This window comes from Cygnus atratus, chromosome 17 (assembly GCF_013377495.2).
Source record: "Cygnus atratus isolate AKBS03 ecotype Queensland, Australia chromosome 17, CAtr_DNAZoo_HiC_assembly, whole genome shotgun sequence".
In the NCBI taxonomy this organism is placed as follows: Eukaryota; Metazoa; Chordata; class Aves; order Anseriformes; family Anatidae; genus Cygnus; species Cygnus atratus.
Genome location: NC_066378.1, coordinates 6,751,772 through 6,770,813, shown reverse-complemented (window position 1 = coordinate 6,770,813; position 19,042 = coordinate 6,751,772). Strand labels below are relative to the sequence as shown.

The 19,042-nt window shown below is 35.6% G+C and overlaps 1 protein-coding gene across 7 annotated transcripts in view; it reads right to left on the bottom strand.

The window, feature by feature from the left end:
• Window positions 1-19,042, bottom strand: part of LOC118253017 (septin-2) — a 39,202-nt gene that overhangs the window by 12,819 nt on the left and 7,341 nt on the right. For all 7 annotated transcript variants that reach the window (XM_035556958.1, XM_035556955.1, XM_035556960.1 and 4 more), the window contains exons 3-11: window positions 17,927-18,026; window positions 16,319-16,405; window positions 15,586-15,709; window positions 10,869-11,003; window positions 10,294-10,411; window positions 5,267-5,368; window positions 4,307-4,452; window positions 3,187-3,270; window positions 2,121-2,178 (exon numbers count right to left, since the gene is read on the bottom strand). In XM_035556958.1, the coding sequence (XP_035412851.1) occupies window positions 2,121-2,178; window positions 3,187-3,270; window positions 4,307-4,452; window positions 5,267-5,368; window positions 10,294-10,411; window positions 10,869-11,003; window positions 15,586-15,709; window positions 16,319-16,405; window positions 17,927-18,026 (954 nt within the window). The remainder of the gene's footprint in view (window positions 1-2,120; window positions 2,179-3,186; window positions 3,271-4,306; window positions 4,453-5,266; window positions 5,369-10,293; window positions 10,412-10,868; window positions 11,004-15,585; window positions 15,710-16,318; window positions 16,406-17,926; window positions 18,027-19,042) is intronic.

The window sequence follows — 19,042 nt, the reverse complement described above, 5'->3', positions numbered from 1 at the left end:
ATTAGCTATTCCAAATTGCTGAACTGGGGACCACTTCCTTTGGCATAATAAAAGATCACTTAAAAGTGATGCCTTGATAATGATGATCCTGGCACTAACCCAAGCATTCATTCCTTCCAAGGTTATATAAACCTTAAAAAACTGTAAATAGAACTTCAAGCACCGTTACTGATGGGAATGCAAAACAGGAGGCGAAATGGATATTTGTTTTCTCTGCAAAGGCCATGGAATGCAAACCCATTTCCTCTGTGCCTCTTTCCTCCCCAGACTTTTCCCAGTCTGAACCATCGGGATGATGCAGAGATGAAGGGATTTCATACCAGCTTATCTACAGAAGATTCAGCAAAGCCTCTTGATCTCTTCAAGACAATAGAACACAGAGCTTAAAAATCTACTTGTTTTTTCAAGTTCTATCCTAATCCTCTGCAACTTCAGCAGCAGTTATTCAGAGATGATTAGTCCCAGAGGGAACTTGCAGAGATCATCCTCCAAGAAATTCAAGACTTCCCCTGCTTAGCCATAATATATAAGAACTACATTACATACATATATACAAATACTACATATTCATTCACACAGCACGGTCAGCATAGAACAGTATATGATGATGTGCTTACTGTATCAACAGTTTCCAGCAAAAACAGTTATAGCAGATTGTTTTCAGGTGCAAAACCTGAAGACAAATAGTTCTAGAAAGATACTTAAGTTTCTACTTAACTGCTAGGCAAGTATAAATTACACAGTTTAAATAAAATAAGGAGAAACAGTTATCACTTAAACTCTTTAAGTGTGTCGCATGAAACTTTGATTATAAAAAAGTGTTTCCAAACAATGCTCTTGACCTTTCCAAAGCATCTAGTACTCTGCTAATGGTCTGCTGTTGTTTTGCACATAGGTCAGTAAATCCAAGGCAGTGGATTTGTGTACAGAGCACTTGCAGAAGCTCCACTGCCCTAAACTCATTTCAACAACATAGCTGCATTTTTACCACTGCAGAATTTTAAGTTTGTCTATCTTATTTAATCTCTGATAATTCATATTATTAACTACTAGTTATGGTGATAAATACAAAAAAAACCATCCTAAAAGGAAATGCAGAAGTAGCTGATTATGTCAACATGCCAAGTAGTCAGGGTTAGCTATTTTTAAACGTGGATGCTACAAAGGAAAAAGGAAATGCACAGACTGAAGTAACTATGTTCCATAAGCTTCCATGTACTGGAGTTTGAATGTTTCATCTCAGAAACACACAAAATTGCCTGTATTTTTATTTATAACTTCTTACTCCAAATCACTGCATGTATGCATTGGCCTTTTAAATCATGCATCCTCCATTTATGGACTTGGATCCAAGCTGAATTGGATAAAAGAAGGATAAATAGAAAAAAAAACCCACTATCTTCCAGTTGGCAGAAAGTGTTGCCACAATGAAAGCAGTCATAAGCCTTGGCAGTGTAATACTTGAATTTAAATACTAGGCTGACAATCTCTGAATCTTTAGAACTTCAGCATAAAAATACTAGGTTGAAAGGCTTAGCAATAACTTGAAAGCAGAGTAAGAAATCAGGGACTGAAAAGACCAAATCCATAAATTGACTGATAAAAAAGAAGTATCAGGAATTTTGCTGCAAGTCAAGATTAAAATGAAAAGACATGCACATTAATTGTATCATGGGATTTTTAAGACTTGGTAAGCTTTTTCTACTCTGTAGCCACATGACGCACGGAGAATTTATTGTTAACATGTTTGTACTAAATCATGCACATCAGAAATGACATTCGTCTACCAGTCTACCCCAACATATGTTTGTCAGCTACATGTGCTGTTTTAAGCATAAACTGACTTCAATGCTTAACAAAAAATAGAAATTATGCTTCGGAAAAATCAGCATATGTACTGGAAAAGAAAAACACCCTGCCTACACAACCAAGAGTCCACATGCTACCTACTATCCATAGTATGCAATTAACTTCGCATGGGCAGCCTGTATGTTCAGATTAGGTCTTATTTTTCACAACTCTCATCTTACAGTCTCTGGGCAGTAGTTGATGCAGAACACTGAAATTGGACCATGGCATATTATATTAAAGAACAAGATGTTTTAGAAGCTCTGCCTTACCTCAGCCTCTTTCTGTTGGAGGATTCTATCCTTGTCTACAACTTCTTCTTCAACAGGCCTGTTGAACAAAAGAATGCATTGATCGTCTAAGATACAGAAGAAAAGGTCTCCAAGAACAGATTGAAGGCTCATATTTCAGTTAATATAACAATGAAAAAGCATGCATGCCTTCTCACAGGGAACAGAACACATTGTTAAACTCATTTGCATCCCTTTGGTAAAAATGCCATCTTCTATCTGTTCTTTGCCTACCTTGCCTTCTGTTATTTCCACATTCTAATTTTCTTCTTCCATTTCTTATAATGGGATTAAACAGCAAAAAAATCCTATAGCAATGAAGAAATCATAAGATTCCCTCTGCCACCTGTCAATACTACAAAATCATTCATAAAAGCAGCAGTGAAATAACTGCTTAAGCTATTTCCTTTCCTCTATGATCAAAATGCTTAGCTGAATATTTAACAAGGAAAGTAGGGAGAAGAAAAAGTTGCTATCAAGAAGGATGCAGCCTGAATAGTTGTGGATTTTTTTGCATCAAATCTGCCAAGGACAGAAGCTTTATAATTATTTAAAAAAAAAAAAAAGAAATTACCATAAAATCGGGCTCAACTTCTCTCTGTACATGAAGGAGCATGAAGGAATAAGGAAAAAAGCCAGCATGGCAGTCTTGAAATTACTAGAGAAGCAATATCCTACCTAACCAGATAGGCTGTGTCCTATACAAAAACGAACTCTAGAAGGCATATTTTTTTCCAGGTAGACATAATTAAATAAAAACCTATCTTGCCTGCAAGCCCATTGCTTCTCTATGCATAATTCCATTTAAAAGCATAAAGAAAAGGGAATGAATATGAAAACAAGAACAGCTGTTTGTTAGCATGGCACTTTGCAAGTTATTACTCTTCAAGAAAATAGGCACACGTTTCATTAACTCCATAGACTGAAATCTCATGAGAAATAATGAGATACAGGGGAGGATTAGTTAGGAGGATGAGTGTGTCAGATGCCACAGACAAAAAAGAAGAGACTCGCAAGTAACAGGGCCCAGAAGAACACACATACTTACTTGCCAGTTCGTTTTAGCCTCTCTGAGCGGAAGTTTTCATAGTGCAAATCTTGGGTCACCTCCTGCAGGTCCTGCATGTGCGTTCTGGAACAAGCAAAGGGCTATTGAACATTTTGTCCTTCTTGTCAAAGGAAGAGAAACACCCTTTTATCTTCCATTTTCATTTCATATAATGGATATATTCACTGGAACATTAATTGCTGTACACCAAGTCTGCCATAAAGCTAGCCAGAATACTGCTTGCATGTTCACTGGTCTTTTAATTCATAGTTTAGTATACTCCTACCAATATTATTAAAACACAGAAAGCATGCTGTCCTTTTCTTGTTCACTCATTACTTTATAGCATTTTTTTTACATGAGCCTGAAGCACAAGAACCTTGTGAAGACTGTTATCCAAAAAGGTAGTTTAATTCCTAAAGTATTTCTTGACTCTTAAGTGCCGTTAGCTATAATTTGTAACTGAAAAGTAGGCAGAGTTCCTTGGCTAACATAACAGCTGACATCGCATAACTTTAAATTGTCATAAGAGAAAAAAATGCTTGCTAGAAATGATGACCAGTAGAGGGCAATCCCTGCCCAGCAGAGAGTAAAACTCAAAATCCACAACCAAATTCAATTTGCAACAATAGCAAGATGTCATAAAAATTACTTAAAGCTATCTACACTGGCAGAATATCTGTATCAGCTAAAGTCATAAAGGGTGATGGGTATCACATTTAACAAAGAATTTCCCATGCTGGCAGGGAAACTGAGCTTTGCCTTTAGAATACTCATCTTCGTGGATTAATCAATCATTTTTGTATTTTAAAAGCCTCTCTGCCCACCCACTGCACTATAAGAAAACTTCAACTTACATGTAAAGCCATAAAATCAGTTAACGTAAGATATAAAAGCTATTACATGCATCTTACAAGAAAATATTTTCTATATTTTGCATTAAGACAGATCAGAGGATCATAGAAGTAATCAAGCTGCAGGAGGAGTATGCAAAAAAAAGTCAGTCTACACTGTCATCAGGACAACCACTGAACTCAAGAATATAGGTTCTTATGACTCTCTAGCCATTGTAACAGAATTACATCACCACAGGGGGTGGGATAATTTTACCATTACTCACACCAGCATTGTGCGCAATTTAAGGAAATCATTGTGCTCTGGATTTTCAACTTCAACAACTCCCCAGGGATAGAGACGGCCTCTGATTTTTTTCCCTTTCACCTCAATAAGTTGATTGGATCCAATAACAGCAAAGGGAATGCTAGCCTAGTTGAGACAAAGCAAAACAAGTTACTGTGTAGAGTTTTGACTGGCTTTTTTTTTTTTTTGTGGGTTTAGTTGTTTGCCTTTTTCTTTTAAGGAAAGCGCAAAAGTATTATAAGTAACAGACAGGAGACAGGGAAAGGAAGTGTTGACAAATGTATTTTACTAAAACCCTTCTACATGAAAAAACCAACAAATCCTATTCTGAACAATGCAAGCTCTCATTATTAATACCTGCAGTTTTGTTAGGATCAGTTTGTCTTAACAGAAGTTCAAAAGGAAATGACGCTTTGCTTTAGGAACACTTGACTGTTGTTGAAATACAGTTTGGGCATAATGTGTCATCTGACATAACATCATGCATGGAAAACAGCCAACAGAAACATACTTCAGATTCAGATTAAAGTATCTAGAGACTGAGAATTTCAGATATGTTCTTCAAGCATCTTTGTAAGTATCACAACACAAAGAGGAAATGACTTCATTAAAACCCTTATTATCTATTCTAACAAGAGGAAAGTTGTTAATTAGTATAGTAACTGCACATTCTCTTTTTGCTTACATGTTAAAAGGTTTGAGTCAGAAAACAGACAGCAACTCACAGTTCTTGGTGAACAGTTGCTTACATTTAAAAAAGAAAAGTTGTAACACTACATTCAGAACTCTGACGAAGCAAATGGACTAAATAGGATTATAGTTCAGAAAAGAAAACTTGAATTTTCTATACATATTATAAAGGAATGAAATATTTTTAGCACACAGTAGACCTGCATAATTACTGCAGCAAAATAATAAATTAAGCAATAGTGATACTTGCCTTTAAAACTCTGGTTTGTTCTTTAAATTCCTCATCTTCATCAGAATCTGCATCAGGGAGCTGGTAAATTCTAATGCCATGTTCAGAAATCTCATCCAAAACCTGAGGAGTTTACAAAAAACAGGAAGGAAAATAATAAAACCTTATTTCACTGAAAAGATATTATTAGGTTAAAGATATATGCAATAGATCTACTAGACTGTTAAGTATAGAAGTCTCAAAGCATGCTTTTCTGCTCTAAGTAGTTTGAAAATGATTTAAAAATCCATTAACAGAAATTACCATTACTTATTCTTTGACTATATTACATTCCATTAATTTCATCCTGCCTATGAAGAAAAAATACCATTTTTCATTTTTTCTTCATTCAGACAGATTTAGACCTCAAATCCATAAATACCTTAAGAAGAACAGTTCAAGGTATAAAAGCACCCATCCAGCAACCTACATGTTCTGAGACTTGAGAAACAAATACTAAGTGGGAAAATAATCACACTCATAAAATGAGCACAGAAAACCCACACTACGTTTGGATTTTAAAGATGTTATTCTACTACTACAAAAAAACGCATCTTAAGAACATCGCTGAGATTTGCTAACATAGAGGTTCTCTCTTTAGAAACAGCTTACTAACAGGCATTTAAAAAGCCAAAGCATTTGCTGAGATTATCTCTGTACTACACTAATCCATCTGTGATACAATCTACAGATTCAGAAATGGCTAAACACGAACAACTCACCTGTCTACTCAAAGGGAAACAGACTCACTGACTAAATAAATGTTTTGTGACATTTCTAACGTATGTTTGTCTGCATATGACCTAACTAGCCTATTTTTGTTCTGGAATAGAGATAAAGATCTTAAATCCTTTTTGGATTTCAGCAAAGCTTTTGATACCATTTCTCACAGAATCCTTCTAGATAAAATGTCCAGCATATAGCTAGACAAGTACACAATGAGATGGGTGAACAATCGGATGATGTGTTAGGCTTAAAGGGTTATAGCAAATGGGGTTATATCAGGCTAGTGGCCAGTCACTAGTGGGGTACCCCAGGGCTCCATTATAGGGCCAGTTCTCTTCTGTGTCTTTATAAATGACCTGGATGCAGGACTCTCTACTGCAGTGAAGTTTGGGCAAAAAAAAAAAAAAAAAAAAAACACACACCAACTTGATAACACAATTAAAGCTAGATTTCAAATACGAGAGGTCTTAATGAACCTCCACGTAGTATTGTTGGGTTCCTTGATCTTCTGCTGTGATAGCAACTGATAGCTACAGTATAAATAAAACTGTCCAAGTAGACCTTGGTTATTAAACAGCTGTTGAAAACAAAACAATCCCTCACACCATTAGATTAGAATTGACCATGTATGAACCACAGCTATTTCCATGACAATGCTTTCTTGGCAGGTATATAAACATCCCCCACGATCACACATGCGCACATACAATAAAATATTATTAGCCCGTACCTAAACAGAGTAATACTTTTAATAGACAAAAGAGAACTAGGAATAAGTCCTCTCAATAAGCCATTAACAGTTATGTTAGCTCCATTACATTTAAATCAATGTGTGTTATTATTGCTTTGCAAAATGGAAGATAACTAAATTGTCACCAAATAATAGTAAAACACAGATCTGGAATGGGTTGGGCAGTGCTGCAGTGCGATGCCTTTAAGTATCTGCATAAAAGAAAGCACATTTAACCTGACTGAGATCTTGAAGATAAAATGCAAGTGAAACAATAGCGGGAAAGCCAACAACAAGGGGTGCTAGAATAATATATTACAGCTGTTAAACCTAGTGCTTTCCTGAAAGGAAAAAGAAATGCAATAAAAACAAACTGTATTTTATCGTCCTAACAATGAAACAGCATTTTGCTTCTTCAAATCTCAATTTTATTGGCCTCAGAGGATTCTGTGTTCTTAAAGATTAGCCTTCCCATGGGAAATTAAAAAAAAAGTCAAAATATTAGTTCCCCTCTCATGAAGTCATTCTTTTGAGCAGGTTTCCTTAGCAGCCTTGCATGGCACAGCTTGTGAAACTCCCTTGCATTTCTTCCCACTCAAGAGTTTTAAAAAATAACTTTGAATTCCAGAAAGACCAAACAGGAATTACTCCAAGCTGGGTTTCCTTTGCAAGCACCACAAACTAATTTTGCTGCTTAGTCCAAAGCAGCAAAACAAAAACATTTTACTTTAGATTGACGGCCAAATGGCAGAGAGATCTTAAAAAAAAAAAAAAAAAAGACTTCAAGCTGCGTCAGCAAAGCAGGATTTAGATTCTTATTCTTGATTAGAGATTCTGTTAGCAGAGACGCTTTGAGTTAGAACAATATACAGTAGCTAGACTTTCAAAGCTTTGGAACCACATTATACATTTGACTTAGTATAAACTCAGTTTGTTGAATGACCTTTACCAGCAGAACAAAAATAACGAAGACTGTTGTTTACCTGTTTCCTAACCGCTCCCTCAGACTACAGTGAAAGTGCTGTTGATTTCATTAGAGTTAGCCCATGCATAAGTGTGGCTTGGTGTAAGCAGAGACTGTTTTAAAGACTAGTTAACTAAAAGTAACTTTGCTTTAAACTGGAAGGAACTAGACATGGATTAGCACAGAATATGTTCAAGAGAGGCTGCTTTTAAATTAAGCATCAAAGGCTGTAAATTGTAATTCACCTCCATACTCCACAATAAACAAGTACTGAAAACCCTCAATATAACTTCAGTTACAAAACTGTACCAACTCCAAATTCACATCAGGAAATGCATTTGCCTGCACTACTGACATGTTGTAGCTAAAACCCTGTGTTAACAACCCACAGAAGCAAATGTTTAACAGCATGTGCACTCTACTGTGCTTGACCCTGAGACCAACAAGCAGCAGATAAAAGGAGCACATAAGAAAAACTCAAGATAATTACAGCAAGCAACAAAACCTAGTAAGATTAAGTTCCTCTTCATTTCACCTAAGAACTGTTTTTGTGAAAGATGAATGCAGCTAGAAGCCATTTTATATCAACTTATTTTAGGCATTTGAACTGACACAAAGCAGAACATTCAGCATTCCCAGTGAACTACATTGTCAAATATTTCTTTAATGTTCGACTTAAATGCCTGCTTCAACTCTTTCAATATCATTCTGTTACCAAATGCTGAACCGGAAAACCAGTACCTATGAAAACTGAGCTTGAAGTACACCACTGAAAGATCAAATACAATTTTATAAGTAGCAGCAGCTCCATGAACAGTATTGATATCAGATGAAAATCTTTCACCAACTCAGTATAACCACAGGAAAAAAAAAAAAAAGGAAAAAAGAGAAAGACAGCATAAGCAGCCACACATCTGCTTTGTTATTTCCCTATGAGTGACGTCCCTATAGAGTTCTTTCAATTTTCCCATAGTACTTGTTATTTCCCCACAGCATTTGTAGAAGAATGAAATAAAAGCTCAGGAGCCTGGGCAGAATTTCTTTCAGCAAGACCTGGAGATCCTTTTTAAGTCAATGAATGTTTTTTGTTTGTTTGTTTGTTTTCCTTCCCTCCACCTAGTTCATCATAAAGCTGGTTGCGTTCATATAAACACCTCTGCCCCTTCAGTGAATGTTTATGTTGCAGACGAGGTTCATACAGCCACAGCTGACCCCATTTTAAATTCTCTCAAAGACAGCGGATATATTAATTTTGGGGGCAAGTTTTCTTACATCACCAAGCTGTATACGAACACAACAGGAACGCTAGCAGTACCTTACTTTGCTAAATTATGGTTGCTTACAAGTCTACACAAACCATAGTCACACCTTTCACTGTGGCACTGCTCCTCTCCAAAAAGAAAAGCCCTCTAAATTTAGGCTGAATTCAGTTCAGCTAGTGTGCTCTTTTGTAAGGATATCTATCTATACTATTTTCTCAGTTAAAATAAAGCTGTACTTCCTCAAAACCAAAATAAAAACAAACAAGACACAAACCAGAAAAATACCCCCATACAAAAGCACTTGGAATAAAGATCAAACAACCATTCTAAAGAACTACTGGAAGCCAGAGGATCACAATCTAAATATTAGCCATGGCCCCCATCAGAATCAAAAAGTGGTAGTACAAAAATGCATTTTAAAAAATAATATAAAAGATTAAGGCAATCTTACCATTAAAAAAAGTTTGCATAATCTGATACAAAATGCAAATGGCATTTTAGAAGTAATGATTATCTTTATACCCAAGACATAAGTTACTAAATATGTAAAAACTCAGAAGGTATCATTTTGCTTTGTAGGTTTCAAGTCTGTTACACTTTACAACTGATTGCTCTGCTTTTTAGTCAATAAACCTGAAAAATGCTCACGATCAATAAATTTTACTGATCCACCTTATGTGAACAGACAGCCTACTAGAAAAAATGCACACAAGAACACCCACATTTTGATAACAATGGAGCTAGAGAAAGCATCCTGCTAGTAAATCAGCCAAGTATCTCAGTAAATCAGCCTACCTCTGTGTTACTGTTCTCATTTGTATCATGGGTGCACTTACTAAGAAAATTTCCAGACACCCCAACTTAACCATGTTTTAGTATAAACCATACAGCATAGTTAGAGCACACAAACCAAGTTTCTTTTGGATAAAATTAAATCTGAAGATATACTCTTAAAACATACTTATCACACTCCCATCACTAATGGGCATGCAGTCCACTGGACTAAATTAGGACTAGTCTGAAACAACATCTGCACTACATGTATTCCAGAATGATTCAAGTCCTCACTACAAATGGTTTCATTCAAAAAGCCTTCCCTACTGGGGTACTCTGCTTGCTAGGATAGACAAAGCCAAGAATGTCCAGATTCTTATCACTTGTAACTGGTAAAGTCCATCCAACTTCAGAAAAGATTTCCCACCCCATGCTTTTTGAAGATTAGTTCCTTGGCCAGTATCATTCACCCCTCTTTAGTCTGAAATTACTTTATACTTGGCTTTAACATTGTATGGGTCACATTGTTTTCACGATGAAGTATTAGACCTACTCTTCTCTTCAGCCTCTCTCTCTCCTTCAGTGTCAGTGTGTCAGCCTTGGCAATCACAGGGACAATGTTAACTTTTCCATGAAGAGCCTTCATGAATTCTACATCTAATGGTTTCAGCCTGCCAACAAGTGGAAAAAAAATCATAAAATAAACTGCAGTGGAGTTTGTTTGCTTTGGATTTATAAAAATCAAGTAATATATTAGAAATGATTTATTTCAAAGTATCTACATAAATAGTATGCCCAGAATAAATTAAACCAGAGCACTTGGTTATTAGGTTGGTTGAATTGCAATTAATATTATCACTATAAGATAAATTCAGTAAGCTCTTACTGTACTGTAAGCTCTTACATTTCTGGGCGATAAACAATGTAATACTGTCTGCTTCAAAACAATATTAAATGCCAAAAAGGGGACAAAGCAGAGGAGAGTGTTAATCCCCCAAGACCATTTTAATTGCATTGGCTAACTGACAGTGTGGGAAGTAACTCAGTTAACATAAAAGTTAAGTTTTCATTTCAAGTAATGAAGACTTATGAACATTAACACCCTAAAATACAAGAGCTTTTTCTTACCCATGTCCAAAGGGAGAGATGAAGTAAAAACAGCAGTGGACTCTGTTGTCTACAATGTGTCGTCTGTTTAGACCACTTTCATCATGAAGGTATCTTTCAAACTGATTGTCAATGTACTGGATAATTGTTTTGAAGCTGTGGTATGGAAGGGGAAAAAAAAGAACCATCTTAAATCAGGTTTAAAATAACAAAAAATGAATTATGCAAAGATAAGAACAGATAGGAGAGCATGATTATGCTTTTAAGAACTTCGCTGTTGCAAAAATTCAATTTTGTACTATTGTACCTACTACCGAGGAAAAGCATTTTGATATACAAAAAGGTATTTTCATATCAGCCACCAAGTGTCTATTTATGCCTAAAGCTACTTTCAGGTGTTACTCAGTCCACCTGGACAAAAAATTCAAGTACAAGCTCAGAAAAAAAGCACTCAGTGGTGAGACAGCAGACAGTAATAAAGAACTGTCTACTTTTTTCTGGGGATAGGTGGTGAGTATTTCTTTTTAAACCAGCTGAAAAATGACATATCCTGGATATCCTCTTGCTTTACAACCCTGACCTAGAGCTAGGTTTCTATAGTTACTTATGAAAATTCTAACATTCTAATCTATTTGAGTTAAACACAAATACATTTGAAAGTCATGCACCAAAGTATCACGTGATCTCGGCTATTTTTATTACCTAACAGAACCCTTTTCTGTTGGCACAGAAATGTAATTCCTACTTAGTTCAAAGCAAATTAAAATACGCTCTGCAAAGAAGTAAAGGAACGCAAAATTTGATCATATAGATTAATCAGATACAAAGAACAGTGACTACAGACAGAAAATAAAATATGATGCAGTACTAAGAGGCTTGTTTTAAGATATTCCAGAGCATGTAGACACCTGCAAACAACATTAATACAAAAGGACACTTTATATTAAGTACTGCAGGGGAAGGAAAATGAACACAGTGATGCAGATAAGATTAGGCAGATAACTGTGTGTCATGAGCATATCTTAAACTACCTGGGGGGGGCGGGGGGAAGTGAGCAGAAAGCTTACGTTGAAAAATAATATTAGTGTTGTTGGGAAATTGTAAATTTGAGTCGAGAAATTTAAGAAGTAAACAAACAAGAGAGCATAGAAAGAATTATTAATCAGGAAAACAAACACACAATGTTGGCAATTACTGTGACAGGCAGAGAATTTCGACCCTGGGGTGTGTGGCACTACTGAATATAATGAAATAAACTACTAGAAATGATGGAAGAGATCCTGAAGGGAATTCGATTTTCCAAATCTGAGTAAGCTTTTGGATCTGGGAGGAATATATATATTTATTCTACTATGGATTTTTTCCCCCCACACATTTGTATCTTTGCAAAATTTGCACCGTTTTAATTCATGCCACAGAAGAAGACAACACAGCAAAATGTGGAATTGTTTTTTGACCTTTGTGCTACTCAAGCCTTTAAGAACTAGCATCTTAATATTTGTGTGTGTTGGAAAAGGACAATGTGTTTTATGTTCCTGTTGATCTTTAGATACAATCCTTTTAGCTGGTGAAAGGTAACAAGACTGAAGACATACAAATATTAGGACAGAAACCAAGCACAAACAATGGGAAAGCAACTATCACACATTTCTCTGGCAATGTAATCAGTTTACGTGCAGTTTTCTAGTTCTAACAGCTATAATTTTCCCTATAAATATGGTGTCAGTGTCCTGTACCTCCTGACTTCCGGGAAACACCTGGCTTATACCACTGTGCTATCATTACTTCAGAGATAGCACATCCTGTATTATAACAGCAAACAACGTAACCGTTGCATTTAAGAAGCCCATTGGGGGAAAATGAACAATATTACCAAGCTGCCAAAACCCACAAAATACAACTTAACATAAGCCAGTAAAAAGACAAAAGATAAATAAATAGTTAGCAGCAGCCAGAAAGCAGCATCAGAAACGACCTGGGATGCTGCAACAAAGACAAAACAAGGCATATCATCACCAATATCTAATAAGTTGATCTGCAGATTTATTTTTTTTTGTCAGCCATCATTTTGATGGCAGATTTAATCCCAAATCTGTGCATGAAGCTTCTCCCTCCCCACCTTAAATCATTTCTCTCCAGTCTGATGAAAGACATTACTTCAAGAACATATTTCTCTTATGATCCCAAAGTACATGGAATACCAATTCTATGCTTCAATCCCCCCACCATTAAGAATTTTGCTATTCTCCAGACACTTTTTTAAGCCTATTTTATGGATTTGGTATAACACATTCAGTAGTAACTCATTCCCCATTCCAGTACTGCTATGGTTCCAATCCAGGCCACCCACCCAATAATCTCCCAACCATTACCAGCATTTCTTCTGTGATGAAGAGCACATAAAAACTGACCTACAGCTCCCACCCTTGAAAGTCAAACCCTGATAGGAAACTTACTCAGAAGAAAAATATTTTGAAGCTGTGTTAGTTTATTGCTGCCTCCTAGAGGTATTGTGCCAGTTTGATTTGCCAGTTCAAAAAATAACCTCAGGAAAATTCATCACCCTAATAAATGGGTAGTCTGCATAAATTGCAGCTTTCAAAAAAAAAGTTTTAAGAAATTTGAACTGGGATCAGCACCATCTACTGGTTAACAACCGCAGCAAATGTTCCTAAACAAAAACACAAGTTCAAGAACACAAGCCTGCTGCTTCCTCTTAAAGAAGGTAGTTGCATAGGGTTAGTCTTGATTATAGTTTGAAACAAAGAGTCTATCCATCCAAGTTCCTCTGACATGCTGTAAAGAACGGAGCTTGTCAAAATGACATGCACCACAGCCCAGTTAAAGTCTCTATACGTTACACAAAAATATGGGACTAGAGAGAGAAATCCAAAATTAACTGCGTATTTCTATTTTGCATTCCGTAAGTAATGCTTGTTCCTGTAATGTATTTTGATGATTAAGAATTGTTACAGAAAATAAGTATAAAACACCAAGTTGTTCTACTGGGTCTGAATCATCATGGAATGACTTCTACTTAGCAAGCCTCCAAAAAGAAAAACTCTGAACACGCACGTTTCTAAGAAACATCTTACCAGAATAAACAAAGGGCATTAGAACACAATCAACAGGAAGAGCTCTATGTAACACAATGCATGGGCTGCTGAGCTCTTAGCTCCAGCGGAAGGAAGCTCTAGTCGACAGTGCACAAAAGAAGTAAGACCACACTACAGTCCAGAAAGATGTCTTACTGTTACTCTAAAAGTTTCATTATTTTTAACTTAATAACATTGGAAAAGTGGAAGAAAAATAAAGAACCCGCTACAGCTTCACTCTCAAACTGTGATTTAATATATTTCACACTAATGCAAATACCATTAAATAAATTTATTTCCTTAATTTTTGCTGTGTTTCTACTGTATGCCATAGAAAGAAATGAAAAATCATGTCTGATAAACATATTATTCACTCTGCTCTGGTTACTGCAGTATGCTGTCAAAAAAAGGCTAAAAAAAAAAATCTACAATGCTAATAAAATGTTTCATAATCACCTACATGCCCCCTTTCCAGTCCTTAACTTAAATTGAAAAACTCTTATCATAACACTGTTAACTTAACACTCCCTTTCTATACATAGTAATACCATTTGCCTTAGTATTCCAACCACCAAAATAAACGTCAACAAAAATAAAAGGCTATGCAAAATTATTATTATTATTACTTCCTCAAAGACAAATACATGGCAATTCAAATCTTAGCTTCTAGTTGCACTAGAATAATTCAGGCTTCCCAGTAAGTGTATTAATACATTTCATTTTATTTGAAACACATTTACAACAAAATCAGTCTTCTCTTAAAAAGTGTATGGTGATTTGGAACTTAGAGTTGTGAACAAACTTATTAATTCTAACATATGTTACAAACTGCCTGGTTCCTTCATTGCTTTTTTGCCATTTTCTCTCTTCATGATCATTATACTAAAGCAATTGTGTACGTTGTCCAATGCATCTGCACACATTTAGTTCAGCCATTAAAGACCATCAGCGATATTTAGGCCAGAGAGAGATAAGTAGTAACTGCATCATAAATAAAATTAAGTTCTACCTAAATTGCTAGAAGTACAACACAAAGAAGAGGGAAAAGCACTTATCTTCCTTACACAGGAAGTAAAAGACAAAGAAAAAGTTTCTCTCCAGCAGAATTCTGTCCAACCAGAGAGGCTATGGAGACAAAGAGTTAACTGCAGCTGTCACAGAGAACCTTACTGTAGGAAAATCATCAATTTTGAAGGGAAAATCCTATATAGCCTAGGGAATGTTAACAAAACCTTTTTTAAAAAAAGTGGGTAGAAAATTAAAACAGGAAGTTTTATTAAGTAATACAGTTTTCCTAGATCTGTATTAGATGCAACAACAACAACAAAGTTAGAGAAACTTGGTTTTAAAGCTCTCTCTAATTAATGATTTTGCCACTTATAATATGAAGTTGAACATCCAGAGTGTCTAGGAGTGCTTAGAAAATTGTGCTTAAATGCAAGAAATCTATAGAGATACTCAGACATGAATTCAAGGTAATACTGCATTAACGTTAAGAATGATGAACCTGTTGCTTCCTTTCAGTACATCACAGTTCTCCAAGACCACCATCTTGAATCACTTAAGTACAGATGGAAAGACAAAGTAGAGAAGTGTTTGTGTAAGATACAAACTACCGAGCAAAGCAGTATTTACACACATACCAGTCCTGGCTGTTAATGGCATCTCCATATCCTGGTGTGTCTACCACTGTTAAACGCAGTTTTACCCCTCGCTCCTCTATCTCTACTGTGGAAGCTTCGATTTGAACTGTTCTCTCTATTTTCTCTAAAATAAAGGAACATTTTAATTGTTATTATGTCTATCAATGCTGCAGAAAGCCCTGCAGAAGAGAATAATAGAGAAGGAAATGCAATTCCTGTATTGTAACCTACGCAACATAGAATATCTTAAAGAAAAAGGTTAATCAAAATTTAACACCATTTCTTTGTTAAAAAAAAAAAGAACACAAAAACAGATTTATTCATGATAAAATGCAAAATTAAACACTCAGAGAAGCACGCTAGCTTCTTTGTCAAAAGGCATTTACACCTCTAATTGGGATTTTTAGACATTACAGGTGAAAAACATTAGAGGAAATAGGGATTAGAGTAAAACCATGTTTAGGTACATTGACACCTACAAGTGTTCTTATTAAGAAAGAACAACAAAACAAATTGATGAAGAAACAATAAAAAATGAGTCTTTGAAAGGAAATTAAAACGAGAAAGTGACATCTCAAAAGGCTGCAATTGGGAGAATTAAAACACATTAAGATAGTGTGAAGAAAGGGTCTCGTGGATGAAGACCATCAGAATGAAGCAGTGCTAGCTGGAAGAACTTGAAACTTCATAGGGTTAGACGTATGTGCTGGAGGAACTGCAAAATCACATTTACCTGCTGCTCCAGGAATATAACGTTCTGGATAAAGATCAGTCAGGAACAGACTATTAATTAAAGTGGATTTTCCCAAGCCAGACTCACCTGTAAATAAAATAATTCAGGTTATTAAGCATATACACCTTTTACTCCAGCCTTTCTGAAGTACCTCCTCTTTCCCAAACCCATATTAGAGAGGAAAAATAATTTTTTCATCAGGATCCACCCTAGCTTTGAGATAAAAACATCAAAGGTTCAGCTAAGCAGTTTTTAAAACACAGGAAAAACAAGCTTTTAGTGTTTTTATAAATACTACATGAAAATGCTAAGCTTACTGTAATAGATTTCATAATGAAAAAGTCATACAGCACTTTAACCACATAGATCTAGAGATAGTTAGCTTACTTCATGGAAATAAAGGTTGTTTTTTGTTTGTTTGTTTGTTTAAGCTTAAGAAATCAGGACCTGTAGCTTTTCTGTTGGAAGTTTCTGTGATATTTAAGGTTTTCCTAACCTAGAAATTGAAGATGAAACATTGTTAGGAAGGCAAATAAATAAAGCAATACCAAATTAACAGTAGAGCTTTGCACCCTCGAGGTTAGGCTAAATACATCCTATGAAATATGAAACAAAAAAAAATTATAAGAAAATCACTCAAAATTCTCTTGAGAAGTTCCATTATTCTATAATTTCAGGTCATGTAATTTTTGCCCTACATCAAAGTAGTAAAGTTAAACCTGTAAATGTAATCACTAAATCTGAATTTCAAAAAGTTACTTTATCTTTCCTAACACAAGGAATCAGAGGAATCAGCGTTTAGAACAATTGGCCGTATTATTTTAGATTCTACTGACCAAATCTTAGAGATGGAGAAATTGTCTGTAACTAACATCAGACTACATTAAATAAAAAAATTCCACTCATCTCAAATTACCTATTTATCTTACAGACATTGCTAAATGCTCTGTCACCAAGTAATCCCAAACAGTACAACAGAGCACGCAGAATAAGAAGGAAGCATTATGCATCTCTCCTCATTTTCATTTTTCAATAACATGCAATTCCGAGGTTACTACTACTACAAAAAGAAAGGTAGTATATTGTACTCCCTTTGCATTTGTATAACACTAAACAGATTCTATGCAAGTACACCACTTAAATCGTCTTTGTGTCTAAAGGTCCTTCCATCAAAGACTCCTCCTACAGGTGCTCACTCACGGAACAGACAAATTAAATGTTTATTTATGATATCAGAATGAGTCAGTATAGAACAGTAGAAAACACAAGAACAGCATCACCATGTCAAGAGAAAGGCATTCATGATGTGCATTCATGACTTCAGTGTGGAAATGGAAGTCAAATAAAGACTAAGCAACTATCCCTAACATCTGATGATGAGTCAAGAATACAAGAATGTCCTGTTGGCTCAAAGTCATCTTCTTTAATCACTACAAATACTCCCTTTAACATTACCAAATAGAGATTTAACTAGATAGAGTACAGAGCTTTGAAGCTTTTTAATTCTGTATGCCAGCAAATTGCTACTCAGGAACACATACTTGTCTATGTGTGTTTTTTTTTTTCTCCTTGTTTAACAGTCAAAAAATATCTAAACAAGTGACTTACCAACCACCATCAGTGTGAACTCAAAGCCCTTCTTCACAGATTTCCTGTGGACCTGGTTGGGCAGATTAGCAAATCCCACATAGCCTGCTCCGTCAGAAAACTGACAAGACAAAGAGAAGTTGAATACAAATGAGACCCTCTTCCCCTCAAAAAAGTTGAAACAGAGTTCATACGATCCTATACCATAAATTGCACAGGAGCAAAGCACACAGAGCACATGGAGCACATAGCAAAACAGAAAACAAAACAATTTTTTGCTGTTGTAGCAAGGCAGACCATAAAACAGGTCCATTTACCAAGCAGTCTGACAGAGTTAGAAATCTGATAAAGAACCTTGGGCTACCCATAAGCAGAAGTCTCCCCTTGGGTAAATATATATATATAGGCAAAATATAAATACACACACACAAATTTGCAAGAGCGTACTTCTATAATCTAAAGCTGTAAATAAACAAAGGAACAAAAAAACTATGACACAAACATTTTAAGCCAGAGCATAAAAAATGTCTGTTCAAATTTGTTATCTGCTGCTACTATCACCTATAATAAATAATGCGTACACTCATGTAGAAAAACAAGAACACCGTAGTAACACAGAGATAACCAAGATACAATCACACATCCACCTTCTGCTTGTTAACCTGTTCACCTATCTTCGTAATGCTTAACTTCTAACACAAAAGCAGGAAAAAGAAATGTGCCTGAAAAAACTTATCAAATAAGAGATCTGAGCCATAAAAATGGCAGCCTGTTTCACCATCTGTTATAAATTGACTGAATATCTAATATGAGCCTAAAAAAGAACTGCAGCCACTTGATTTAAGGACATATGAGCTAGCTGTAACCAAATGTTTCTTCATAAATGAGCTTAGGAAGAAAACAATTCTTATGCAATGCCATACGTCCAATGGGGGTGGAGGGGAAGTCACTTAAAAGCCAATTAGTTTTTTCTAGCAATCCTTTTAAAACCCACTCAGATGAGCAAAAATACTAGAAATAAAGGATCGTAAAATGAAATTTCTTGAGGTAAAGGCATCACTTTAAATTTGCAAGCAAGCACTGAATGCATGGCAAATATCCAAAAGCATATTACTAGAATCACATATAAGCATGGTT